At 36.5% G+C, this 14,441-nt stretch overlaps 1 protein-coding gene across 5 annotated transcripts in view; it reads right to left on the bottom strand.

Annotated features, from left to right (window-relative positions):
* Positions 1 to 14,441, bottom strand: part of ARID4B (AT-rich interaction domain 4B) — a 120,134-nt gene that overhangs the window by 17,863 nt on the left and 87,830 nt on the right. For 3 of the 5 annotated variants that reach the window (XM_077345655.1, XM_077345664.1, XM_077345626.1), the window contains exons 16-17: positions 13,514 to 13,677; positions 4,247 to 4,495 (exon numbers count right to left, since the gene is read on the bottom strand). In XM_077345655.1, coding sequence (XP_077201770.1) covers positions 4,247 to 4,495; positions 13,514 to 13,677 — 413 coding nt within the window. The remainder of the gene's footprint in view (positions 1 to 4,246; positions 4,496 to 13,513; positions 13,678 to 14,441) is intronic. The other 2 variants (XM_077345636.1, XM_077345646.1) reach the window with 2 other exon arrangements.

Below are 14,441 nucleotides of genomic sequence, written 5' to 3'. Positions count from 1 at the left end.
TTATTCACATGCACTAAGAGTATGTCCTCCAGAGCCTGTCAGTAATATTTAAGCCACTCATGAGACAAAATAATAATGACTTTAGACACTGGAACAAGAAGCATGAGTTAACACATTATTAAAAACAGAGCTATGAAATAAAGTAACATGGTTCTTTTCCATCCTTCATCTTCCAGCAAAATTCTGACATCCTATCCTACCCACCAAAAATGTAACTGTAGCGATGGCAGTATCCACATGAACAAAATGCCATGAGATCTGGGGAGCTGCAGTCAGAAAGATTGAGTGAAATTGGTCTTATCTTCCTCTTTCACTAGTTTTGTTGCTATTGATGCAGCAGTGAGATAGGGTCAGTATGGCTGACTACCCCTTCCTCCGTGTTATCCCTAAAGAAATATGAGTTTTTGGCACGTGCAATCTTCCATATTCCAACATCTACTGTTTGGAGATCTCTGGAGTAGCTAGGAAAGATCTACCTCCACAAATGCCTTCTCTGAGCACTTATTTGTTTGCGGTGATTAGTCTCAAGAATGTTCACTGCATCACAGTCAAGAGGAGTGAATATCCTCATCACAATTTTTTTTCTGATCAAAACTCATGACGATTAGCTGTGCATACTAGCTGTATACAGAAGAGTGGACTGAAAGCTCTACACTGAATTGACAGACTAGAATTATTTCTCTCCCAGCTACTACAGTATTGTTGTGAGCTACCATGAACCAGTAGTGTTGGGAATAGTGGCATACAAATATAATTGATTGATAGATGATAGACAGACAGACAGTATGCATAGTACTGTCCTCATGCATGAAGCTCACTGAGTGACCTTGGACCAGCCATCTTTCCACTCAGCTTATGCACAGGATTCGTGAGGATAAAGTTTAGGAGAACCATGTATGCAGCCCTGAGGTCTTTGGAGAAAAGCTGGGATAAAAGTTCAATGAATAAGTAGACAACTTTAATTCATCCTGGACTGAGGCTATCAAATGTGAAATCCGAAGTCTGGGCTTTCCCACACACTTTTTATCGATATTAGTTTATGATCAAGCGGCATCATTAGTCAACCAGCAGATACAGGTGGCAACTGGACTTGAGCAAAGCTCCAACTTTTTGGCCCCAGATAAAACGAGATAGTCTAGTCCCTGCCACTTATCTGTCTCTGTTAGTAATAAACAAAAAAGGGGATCTACCACTGCTAGATGCTTGATTATGCCCTCAGCTCTAGTAGAGGGCTGTTATAAGAAGATCCCCCTCTAATTGAGACAGTGTTTTGTGGCAGCAGCCAAACTGAAACCAGAGAACATATATTATTCCACTGCATTGCTTATGCAGACATCTGAAGCAAATTGATCTACCCACTACTCAAAAGGTATCCAGAAAGTCCAGATGCAGTTTGAGCAAAGAGGCTATTAAGCGATGAGACCCCCAGGTAACAATTCAGCTTGCCAATTTTCCGCTGCTGCCTTAAAAAATAAAAAGTTTGAAAGAAATATAATTTTAAGTTCTATTTTTAAGATTTGTCTTAATTATATTATACCTAATTACCTTACTGTTTTGGTCTTTTATGGTTTTGTTTATATAACTTTGCCTGAACAACTAATAATAATACACTTTGAAACTTTAGGTAGATAGTAAGATACTTTAAGATGTGTTCTTGCTGGCACCTCTTAACAATGACCACATTATGATAGTCCTAGAGTATGAATTTACTTGCACACACACACACACATACACAGAGTAGATCCTTCACTCTTTAGTTGAAGTTGATCTGATACTGTTCTGTTAATACAAGGCTGACTTGCTTAGAATTAACTTAGATCCTTTGCCTAAAATATCAGTGTAATGCATGTATACCCTGATATATAGTCTGCTGTGGAAGAGTAAAAAAATACTCCCAGTGAGTACTTTACAATTATGATGCCTTCAACCAACAACAGATCAGAACTATTACAAAAATACTTTTATCTGATGCCAAAGCATACATACATCACCCATTACCAACCAAGAAACATTTTCAGCTTCTGTCAATGCTTTCTGCATGGATGGTGGGGGTATGTTGATACATACAACATGCTTGTACCAGGTGACAGCAAACACAATTAGAAAGCTTCCAGAAATAACATTTTCAGCAGTACAATCAGTAACTTCTCCTCTAAATATGCCTAAGTGGTATACTATACTATATTACACAATACCCACAATACACATTGTATACATAAAATCAAAGGTGTACCTTGGAATCTGAGCTGAAAGGATCAAGCTATCTAGTAGTCTTATTACTCATGACAGTGCCCAGACTTGCAGGGAAAATTAATCTAGAATCACTCTGCCCTTGAACTGATAGCCTTCATCTGCTACTAAGGATATCTCTTAGGAGCCCATTAACAGGAGCCCATGTGGATTTGTTTTTCTGAACAGCAATTATGTAGGCTATAAGAAGATTCTGAAGAAACTATAGTGAGATATTCTCTCAGTCTCATCCTTAAATGCAAGACATATCCAAGAATACAATAAAAGTTTGAAAGAACCACTTGAGCCATAACAAACACAAACTGTTTACAAATTTTCTTTACCAGTCCAAATATAACTGGATTACATAATCCACTGAAAACCTGACATAAAATTTGGAACTTTTATTTCATACTGCAGTAAATGAAGTCTACAAAAATGATTCTCATTTTCAGCTTCTTCCCAATCTAAGAAGAAATGAAGACTTACAGAAATATAGGTCTTTGGCAGAAGTAGTAGTCTAATATATAAAGCCTTTCCAAAGTCCAGCGGTACCTTTAAGACCAACAACATTTTATTCTGGGTATAAGCTTTTATGTGCACACACAGTTCTTTAGATACAATGTGCATACATATTAAAGACTATAACCAGAATAAAACTTGGCTTCAAAGGTACCACCGGACTCCAACCTCGTCCTGCTGTTTCAAACCAACATGGCTATCAACCTGAGCTTTTCCAAAGGTTACAAAACAGGATAAAATCAAGGATAGGTATGCCTTTGGCAAGTTTTCTGCACCACTATGAAATTCACATATAGTACTTTCATCCCTGTACCTATACATAACCTGCAAGATTTTATTATTATAAAACACCTACCATGATCTCCTGAATAAATACTTTGCATTGAAATGCATGATATTCAGGCAACATTACAAAAGAAAAAGACACTGTAAAAGGCTTAAGACAGAATTTTCAGTATCAGGCTCAGATTTGTCTGATCAGGGATGACTTCATTGCATATAGTTTCACTATGAAAACAGAAGATGGCAGGACAAAGTTTTCTAACTGTGACTCATGCTGGCAACCTTTGCCAACCTTTTCAGATGAAGATGATGTAAAAGTAGCATAAATCCAAATGGCAAAGTAAAGATGATAAAGAGTCCATATCAGTAGTAGTGAGAAATGTTGGGCCTGTCACAAAAACCTTTGCAAAGAATATATTCATAAACCAAGCTTTTAAAAGAGAGCATGAGGATACAGCAATATGGAAACTGCACAGACTCGGACATTAACGGCAATACAGACTTCAAGAACATTTTGGCAGAATGTTAAACTTGTCATGTGCCAAAAGCACTAAATTACGGCAACAAGCCATAATGATAAGAAGATGCTCAACATAAAAATAACTTTATCACAAAGCCAAGATGAATCTTCTGCAGAAGTATGTGGCAACAAGAAGCCAAGTGAAAAACAATAGTTTACTCCCCATTAATGTGCACATAAGGACCAAGATGCTCAGAGAGTGTCAGGTCACTTGATTTAATGCTGAAAATGAAATATGGGCTCTTGCATGCAATCGTCCAGAAAGGAATTCAATGTTTTCAAATGAAATCTCACTTCACGTTAATTTCTTGGTAAATTATATGTATTTTCCCCATAGTACTGACTATGAGAAATGTGTAGAGATTTAGTAGTGTTGTACTCAACACTACATTATTGAGGAGACTTAATGGGGCCCAAGGGGACTACATCATGCCATTTACTGTTAAAAAGTATTTATATTACTCCTTACCAGAAGTCTAAATAAGACTATATTTTTCTTGACTTATATGCTACTAGTAGCTGTAGTAATATCTTATTTCTTATTATAGAAATAATTTTTATACAATATAATTATCTTCATAGAGCAGTAATATTGAAAAAAATCAATATTTGTTGTCTACTTGAGAAGTAGAAATACACTAGCGTGTTTTAGAAGTGCTTTAAGGAAGTAATCACTAGCTAAATCTCAGTTACCTCACATTCCATCCGCAGTAGTGCACCAAGTAAAGGACTTCTCCACCTTCAATATCAGAATCTTTAATACTAGCTTCGTACATTTTTTGATTTTTCCCTCGTCCATACCGCACTTGGACTTTCATTCCTGGTGGATAACATTCAAACTCTTCTTCCTCATTGTTGTCATTGTGGTCATCTTCCTCTTCTTCTTCCTCCTCCTCTTCTACTTCTTCATCATCTTCCTCTTCCTCTTTAATGGGGCCATGGCTTGAAAGGTTTAAAAAATGTCAGTTAATAATAAAAATACTTGAAAAAAATGCTCAGTGCCAAATGGCGTATACTGATTAATATTGTGGATGCACAGAGGGTGAAGAACAGCAGGCTCCATATATATGTGTGTATATATATATGAAATCCTTTAAAGATGAGTTTTTTTATTAGTATTGTCAACTGACAAGAATATCAAGCAACCAGGATCAGTGACAGAAAGATGCTTTAAAATTCACAGAAGATTTTAAAAGATGACTTGGTTTAATGAGAAATGTCTATTACATCTATGAAGACTAAAGATGGCTTTATAGACCAAAATGCTACTGGATCTGACTACCCTAACTGAAATATCTACTTTCCCCATCTTGGGCCCATCACTAGCTATAGATACATAGGCTTGCCTTTTTCTTTTCTTTTTTTTTTACTGTGTGCATTACAAATGATTATTCTCCATAAACGTAATTGCGATTTAATTACAGTGGCTTGATTGATAATAAATAGCTCCACAGACACTCTTTTCTTACTAAGGCCGGTATCCAAAGAACTGTGCATCTAGTTCAGCATTTTCAAGCTGGTTGGGGCTTTTTTTTTTTTTTTTTGAAACAGCAGTCTCCTATTCCTCTTGTTAAACCACTTAGTTTCAAATGGTGTTTTAAAAACAGTTTATGACATTCCATAGGGTTTGTCACATCTCCTATTAAGTCTGATATAAAATTCTGTCAAGCAGGCACCCAAAACCAGAGGCAGGCACCCCAAATTTTTGACGGTTTCAGTCTGGATACAAAATATAGGATACCTCTGTGTGAGAGAACTTGCAGAACTGAAGCTTTGTTGACAGTTCGTCTCAGGTGCTTTTGCTGTTGAAAAGGCAAATTCAGTATTGAAGGTAGTTTGTCCCTCAAGTGATAGAAACTGTTGTGCCAAGAACAGTTAGCAAGACTTAGCTACTTACAGTTTTCTTTTGCATTATGTGTGTCCTTTCTCAGCTTTTCAACCCCAGCAATTACTCTCTAATCATAAACTGGATTTGGGAATGTTCTTATGAATAATAAAAACATTTATGCTTAATAATTGAGCACTATTTAGAGAAGATCTGAAAACCAGAACAAATAAGTTTTGAACAGTTTAACAAGTATACAGAGCAAGATGCTCTGCTAAATATAAAATTCAAACTTAATTATTAAAATATTTAATACAAACACTATTTCTCATATTACATAATATAATACCATTCTCCAAGCAATTTGATGAATACCACTACTACTACTGCTACTACAAATAATTTATAGACTTTCCCCATGAACTGACATGTCACAGGATCTATATCTTTACAACTTGTCACAGTATCTTCAGTTGCATTGAAGATGGCACTGAGATAACTTATTACAGAGTCTATTGTGGCCTAAGATTGCAGTTCATATTTTGAGTTTACTGAGTTTTGTTTTATAAACTCCTGAAGCTGCATTTATAGGGCACACAAACAATAATTTCAAAACTGTTGGGTTTTTTGGGGGGGATTACAGAGGGGCCCTACTACTTGAGAATTATAAGAACACTGAGGTATAAATATTTCAATTAATTATAAAAATGTAAAAACTAAAGCTCAATGGAATGATTAGAATTAGTTGTATGGCTAGTTTTACTCCAGCCACTTTTCAAGTTCTGTGAATTGCCCTTATCTAAAAAGATTTTATGAACAGCTTCCTGGTTGTAGTGCCATTCTTCCCATTTTTAATGTTTATAAAATTAGTGCTCTTCATTCCTACAGAATTATCTTACTAAATATGATTTAACATACTGATGAATTATATCCTATTAAGCCTTTATATTATTTCAAAATTATATAAAAGTCATATTATGCTGGTATTAAATCTTTATTGCTTAAAATTACAGAAACAGCCATAATGTTTCTCATGGGTTATTCAGTTCTCCCTCTCTTTTAAAAAACGAGTTTATAGACCTCACAGTTGTAAAGGAAAGTCTGAAAAAAATATGAGAGTGTGAAAAGCTCTGACTGAAAAGCAAATAGCATAATCCTTATATCTACAGAGCAGGCTGTAAATCTTCTGGAAGCAAATATAAAGAATACATAAGAAAGTTAAAGGAGAGATTTTATATAATATAAATGTATATATTTATAAGTGGTAAAGAGTGATTTGCAATCCACAGATGGAAGATGCAAAGATGTAACCAAAGTCAAGGATATTAACTTTAGGGAACAGCAGAACTGTCAAGAATCACACTTGCATGTTTTCCAAAATTTGTGTAGACCTTGCTATATAGATGAGAAGCAAAGCAGTGAACATCATGAAGCAGAAGTCCTTAGAAAATATGTAGAGAGGGTAGATCAGTATGTCTTGGAAAAGATTTACTTGTCCATGTCAACACAAAAGGCAAAGACTAATCGTGTATTCTGAATTCTACATTTGATAAACCAAACACAAAAGATGTAGCAAGTGATAACTTAGAAGATCTTTAATATATTTTTCATAAAGCTGTAGTGGTAAGATGACTTGGACTAGTGTTGCAAAACAAACTGAATTGCCAGAGCAGTAATGCTCTAAAATGCAAAACATGGTAAGATGAGGATGTAAGCAGGTTCCATATGTACACTTAAGTAGTAAAAATAGTAACATCAACATTTTAATAGGGACAATGTAAGAAAGGAGTCGGTAACAAAGGAAGGTCACAACTACATTAAAATAGTTATATACCTACTTGAAAATAAATCTTGTTAAAAGCACAACTGAAATATTTGCTGAAGTGTGCAAAGGAAATGCGATTCAAATTAATATATTTTAGAGAGAAAGCTTAAAATGTCCTTGGATCAAAGGTCTATAAGGACAGATCTTTATTTTTATATATATTGATGCTGGCAATATACTAACTCTCATTCTGTTTCTTAGATAATAAAATGTATTAGCATTAAGTCAAATACATTTCCAGCTTTGAAATTAATATGTTTATGCACCACAGATATATTGAAATTAATCAAAACAAGCTATACTCTTCTGAGATAACTACCAGCTGCTGCCAAGAAAGCATTCTAATGGAAAAGTTAATTTTTTCAGGTCTCTTGTTACATAAGATTTGATCCAAAGATGATCTTTTGAAAGGGGTATCCCTGATTTTCATGGATTCTACCCTCCAACTACAGTAATCAGTGCAACAATCAGCGCAGCTTCAAAGCATCCACTGGCCCTCAGGAATGGCTTTTCAGAAGCTGCAGTGGGAAGGAAAGTTTCACTGTGCAAGCAGAGTTGTGCTTTCTCCAGCTTAATATGACTAACAGTTCTGCACAATGCAAAACATAACAGCAGTACACATGTGGTTCTTCAGCTCTTGGTTCTAAAATGTGAGCCACTGCCACCATTTTGCAGGTAGCCTGTATTATGGATGTATAAACCATAAATGTAACCTCAATTAATGCACAATGATTAGACAGTATTAGAACATCTCTTATACTTCAGCACACAGGCCATAAAATTAAGTTGGAGACCTCAGCTCATAATAGGGTTGCCACACACACACATCTATGAAGGTCAGCTAGCTGGCAGTGTGTGTGTGTGTGGAGGGAACTTTCCTCAAAAATAGGGAGATAATCCAATGTGCCTGTGTCATGGCTAATGTGACACTGAAGTGAAGTTATCATGTGTGAATCACTGGGCTGATGCTGTGGAATTTGGGCAAAAACAGTGTGTCAGAAGCCACATTTATCACAGTTTTTGTCCAAATTCCACAGCATCACCCCCACACCCCAGAAGTGATAATGTCACTTCTAGGTCATGTACTCAGTGATGTTGAAACACCACTGCACATCAGATGAGCCTCTCTGCTGCTCCTCCTGATGAGTTCTCCTATCCCCCACTATTTGCCAGGAAGGGCCAAACAACCCCAACTAATAATGGGTTTGGAACTAGAAGCCATAGTTCATTTGCTACATTATACATACTGAATTATGGACTGACAAAAAAAAGGTAATTCTGGTGTTGTACTGGTGGTGATGAGAAGATGTAGCACTTTTAACAGTTTTTATCTGGTAATAGTTGGAAAGTTGGACCATAAGGAAGGCCGAGCGTCAAAGAATTGAGGCTTTTGAACTCTGGTGCTGGAGAAGATTCTTGTGAGTCCCTTGGACTGCAAGGCGAACAAACCGGTCAGTCCTAGAGGAGATCAGCCTGGACTGCTCCTTAGAAAGCCAGATCCTGAAGATGAAACTCAAATTCTTTGGCCACCTCATGAGAAGGAAGGACTCCCTGGAGAAGAGCCTAATGCTGGGAGCGATTGAGGGCAAAAGAAGAAGGGGACGACAGAGAATGAGGTGGCTGGATGGAGTCACTGAAGCAGTCGGTGTGAACTCAAATAGACTCCGGGGAATGGTAGAGGACAGGAAGGCCTGGAGGATCATTGTCCATGGGGTCACAATGGGTTAGGCACGATTTCGCACCTAACAACAACAACAATCTGGTAACAATTGACTGTTGCCACTGAAATCTTCTAATATCCTAACACTTTAGTTATTGAATATCCCATTTAGTTGATTGTACTGACTCACTATATGTAATCTGCATTGAGTCCATGTGAGAAAGGCACACTATAAATAATATATTTAAGATAAAAATAATCACCAATGGAAATGGAAAAACTTAGTAAAAGATTAGAATCACTGCTCCAAATGAGTAGCCGTGTTGGTCCATTACTCAGTTTTAATATGCCAATTTGAAAACTTTCTATTATTTTTAATCAAGTTCTTTCAAGACCAGTTTCCACTTCTAGTTCTGAATCTATATTATTTATGCATGAATGATAGTAGCAAGACCTACCATACGAGTCATTTAGAAGCCTATTCTCTTTTAAAATGAAGCATCTATTGCAAAACATTTTAGATTATGAAGCATCAATGTAACTATTCCAAACAATTCATTAATGAACTCACTGCTTTATAGACTGAAATCACAAAGAACATAAGATGTGAAACAGGAGCCTTATTCAGAATCCTCCCCCGAGTGTAATTTTATTACCAGAACAAACTAAGGATAAGTCAAGAGTTTCGGAATGCTAGAAAAGTTATGTTACTGAACAGAGTAAAAGTGACTATAATCCACTAACGCAAAGGGTTATGATTTATAGTTTTTAACAAAAATAGTGGAATTATTCTTTTGATTCCATCCTGTTCAATGTTCTTTGTTACAACTACAACCAAATAACAGCAGTTCTACTTTCTATCTTCCGGTGATTTTTTGAAACACACAGCTGTGTATTAGATAGTGTATAAAAATATGTGAAGTTGCATTTCATAAAAGAAACAATAATAATACAGATGTGACTTATAATCTTCCTATGGATTTGAGGACCTGCCTAATAACAAAGAGGTCCCTCCCTGACACTGAGCCTCCAAGGTATTGGGGAGGAAAGCCTGAGACCAGAAATGGGGGGGGGTCACATAATTATATAAATATAATAAATAAAAAATAATAGTACAATAGAAATTGTATGTTGAACAGCTGTTGTATTAAGTCTTCTGGAATTGTTTAAAATTTTAGTTTTATGCTTTGCCATTTTATGCCAATAAAGGTAATTTGAATCAGAATCTATTAAGTCTTCTAAAACAGACTTTTGTGTTTATATGCCTCCACAGTTTTGAAGGGGAAGGGAAGGATGCTACACAAAAGACTAAGGTATCTGGGATCTATACTTTTCAGCAGAGGAGTCCACTGTAGATTCCAAATACCATGTATTTTTTACACCTATATATATCTTCATGTGGTCATGGAGTAGGCTTAGACCACCAAGACTGAGATGATGACCACAATAAGCAAGGAAGAAGTGGACCACACAGCCTCCAATGGATACTGAAGAAGAAGAAGAAGAAGAGTTGGTTCTTATATGCTGCTTTTCTCTACCCGAAGGAGGCTCAAAGCGGTTTCCAGTCACCTTCCCTTTCCTCTCCCCACAACAGACACCCTGTGAGGTGGGTGAGGCTGAGAGAGCCCTGACATCACTGCTCAGTCAGAACAGTTTTATCAGTGCCATGGCGAGCCCAAGGTCACCCAGCTGGCTGAATGTGGGGGAGTGCAGAATCAAACCCGGCATGCCAGATGAGAAGCCCGCACTCCTAACCACTACACCAAACTGGGGCAACTATACCACTAGAAGATGTACAGAATGGCTTCCACTAGGCAGGATATGCCTTTCCTTGGAGATAGTGATGCAAACTTCCCTGCTGTGCTGACATTGTCACAAAATATGAAATGCACAAGTCTAGGCAAAGGGCAATACCAAAATGGAATCTCTTTAAAAACAACTCAGGAATATAAGGGAGGATGATGGGGGCTGGGAAGCAAGAAAGGTGGGAAGAGCTGAAAGACGAAGAGCTGGTAGAAGAAAGGGAGGAGGAAATTAAAAAAGGATCAGAGAAAGAAGGCCTCCAAGAAGACCTGCATATTAGGATTACTCAAGAAAGTACAAGATTTTGAACTTGATCAGGGGTTACCTGGGCATGAAAAATTATGTTCTACCTATGTTCTAGGTGTTCTACCTATGACATACCTGTGAATGTAGAAGATGCACCAAAAAGAGCTCATAACTGACCTGATGTCAACTTGTTTGATATATGGGAAAGTGTTCAATGTTTACCAAGCTGAAGGTTACCTTTAATAATTTGGTTTTAATACCATTATCATACCTAGGACTAAATAGGCACACATCAATCCTGAGAGTATACCACAAAAGCAATACTAGAACTATCTTAGACATGGAATTCAAGCAGTGAAATGGCAACTGTATTGCTCCAGCAAAAAGAAATCTGCCCAAGGCTGCATCTCCAGAAGCAAATAACAGATAAGTTCAAAGTATTTTAAAAAAGGAACTACATAGCTACAACCCATGACCTACTTTGGATATAAACAAGGTTGCCAATTCCTGATTGGGAAATTCCTGGATATTTGTGAGCAGAGCCTGGTGAGGGACTTCAGCAGGGATGTGATGCCACAGACTTCTCCCTCTAAAGTTGCCATTTTTTTAAAAAAGGGAACTGATCTCTGTAGTCAGCAGATCAGTTTTAATTCTGGGAGGACTCCAGATCCCATCCCAACCGGGGGTTGGCAACTCTAGAAGTGAAACAGAGGTTTCTCTTCAATGTAGCAAATCTGAACATATAAATCTCTGAATAATTCTGTCACAGAAAAATGGCATAAAACAACATTCTAGCGGTCCTCTGCTATTCCCTGGCCCAAAATCAAGAGTGTGGCAACAAAAGCTTTAATCACATAACAGATAATATACCAATACGAAAATTATTTTTCACTGAAAATCAAATTTTAAGTTTAAATAGGTAATGTGAAAGTCCTCTGAAACAACAAAGGGGAGAAATAAACTTTAAAAATTAAAATATTTGAACTATTACCTGGGACTCCCAGAATTTTAATGCAATAAACTATCCTATACAAAAGTGCACAGGCCTCAGGCCATGCATTACTGATACCTGAAGAACTGATTATCAACATTAAAAGGAATTTCCAATCAAATGCAGAAAAGAGCACCATACTGAGCACTACATATATATGGAAAAATATAGTCTTCTGTATCTTAAAGTCAAGATAATTATCAATTTTAGAGGTACCACATTCTCACCTAAACTCACAGCATATAAATAAAGGAGAACATTTCTTTCTGTTACCTAGTTTCACCTCAAAAAATACACTACCCAGCCTTAAATCTCCAAAAGACATGAGAAAACATGTAAGAGCATTCTACACTGAATTCTCACCACAGGCAAATCCAAGGTAGACACAACTACAGGTTTAAACTAAGAAGAATGATACATTTGCTAGTCTCATTGGTGCCTGCATACTTGGAACTAACAGTTACACATTTAGTTCTTGTGTCCCCTTTCTTGCCAAAAAGAAAAATGGCTGGAAGGCAAATCCATAATAAGGAATCTCACAAGCTTGAGCGTACCACTGGTCAATATCAACAACATATCATACATAAAGATATATTCTTTTATTTATAAAACTGATTATTATTCCACATAAAAGCACTCCTCTCACATTCCATGCATGTCAACTACTCAGGAAGATCCCCCCATCAAGGCCAATCATACTCATGCAGTCTCCTTATTCATTTCAGAGGCACAATGGCAAAACAACAATTTCATGAGGTGATTCAAAGCTGTTGTCAAAGCTTAGTAGCAAAATCAGGGGATCAACACAACTATGTGATCAGATGTTTATACCATGTAGCAATATCAGTTCTGCTTTAGTTGCTACCTTTTAAGATAACCAAATCATAAAGGATTGTTCTGGACAGCTGTTTCCAGATACAAAACTGTCTTCCCCAACTCAGCCAAGTCCTTTAAACTTTGACAACAATTCAATCTGCCCACAAGGTTTTTATGGAGATGCATATCGCAGTCTTCCACCTTTCACTTCTGCACCCTTATATCCTACCTCCCTCATGTTCAAGAATCTATTTGTAACTACATGACATATTTCACATACTCTGAAGTCTACTACAAATACACCTTTGTCATTTTTTCTAGTTCTCTAAGACTTCAAGCTCATTGTTTCTAATTCAACATGCCCCTTCTTCTCTGTACTTAATTCCTATTTCATCAGTCAGCACCTGCACATTGGTCACCAAACTCTTAAGTGCACTCAATACCCATTTCTCCACTCTGCTCTGGAAATCTGCTCTCCAAAACTATCTGGATCCACCATTTCTTTATTGGCCCTGTCCACTTTCCCTACACTCCTTGAAGTTATATATGAATAGATAAATTCTTCCTTTTCACTATTTCTAGCTCAGCAAGCTTTAGGACAAAGCTGTGAGTAAACTGAACACGCATGACAATTATATTCAAGAGACTAACATGGAAAGGGTCTTGTCTGGAAATGTCAGTCTACCAATCAACTTGGTATGAAGACAGTTACTTGTTACTGAATCTTTTAATAATTCATACAACTGAAACCTGATTTGGTTCTTTCACACAGTTTGACTGAAAAAAAATCTTACTTGGATTTCTCTCTCTCTTCAGTCTCCAGAATGGTGTTTTGATTTTCCAAGTCTTTATTCTTCTCGTCTTCTTTACATTCCATGTTCACTTCATCTTCTCTTTTAATTATTCTTAATTCATTTTCCTGTTCAGAGTGAGATTCCTGAAAACACTTTTTGTTTTCCTAAGAGAAATAAAAATTAAAAATTATTATCATTAAAAAACTATTATTTGACAATTAAGATGCATCTGCTCCAGTAATTGATCCTAGTTATATCCAGGAACAGGTGCAGACCATGCCACATTTATGTGGTATTCCTAAATAGGGCATCTCTTCTGTGTCTACTGCTGAGAAGTTAATTTAAACGCTGTTAAATTAACACCAACCCTAGCAAAAACAGGATAGACTTGGAAAATGACCTTGCTGAGGAATACTGGTGAACCTACTCACAAATGCATTTGTTTTCAAGAAAGAAGATGGCAATCTGCCACTGCCATTTTGTTTACTTGTGAGAAATGACTGCAATCTGTTGCATGACCAGGAAAATGCTGAAAATTTTGAAACCCCAGACGAAAGTGTTGGAATTTTGAAAAAAATTTAAATATAAATATTTACTTTATTAAATCTAGAAAACATAGCTTATTATTTCAAGAACTTGATATATATACTATGCATTACAAGATTGCATTATGAATGTCCTTGATTTATTACAATAATATTTAAAATGTAAGCAGTATTAAAGATTGAACAGTTACTGCTGTATTCTCAAATAACTATGTTATTGCCAGTTGGGAGAATAGGAATAAAACTTGAAAACAGAAATCATAAACACTGTAGCAAAATAAATTAGTTATTAGAGGAAATATGAACTTGTTATTTAGAATGTGAAAAGTTCTGATAACCAGATGCATCTCACCCCCAAACTGCAAATGTTTGTGTGGGTTTCT

This window comes from Paroedura picta, chromosome 1 (genome assembly GCF_049243985.1).
Source record: "Paroedura picta isolate Pp20150507F chromosome 1, Ppicta_v3.0, whole genome shotgun sequence".
Lineage (NCBI taxonomy): Eukaryota > Metazoa > Chordata > Lepidosauria > Squamata > Gekkonidae > Paroedura > Paroedura picta.
The sequence above is the reverse complement of the archived record's forward strand: the minus strand, read 5'-3'. Positions and strand labels throughout refer to the sequence as shown.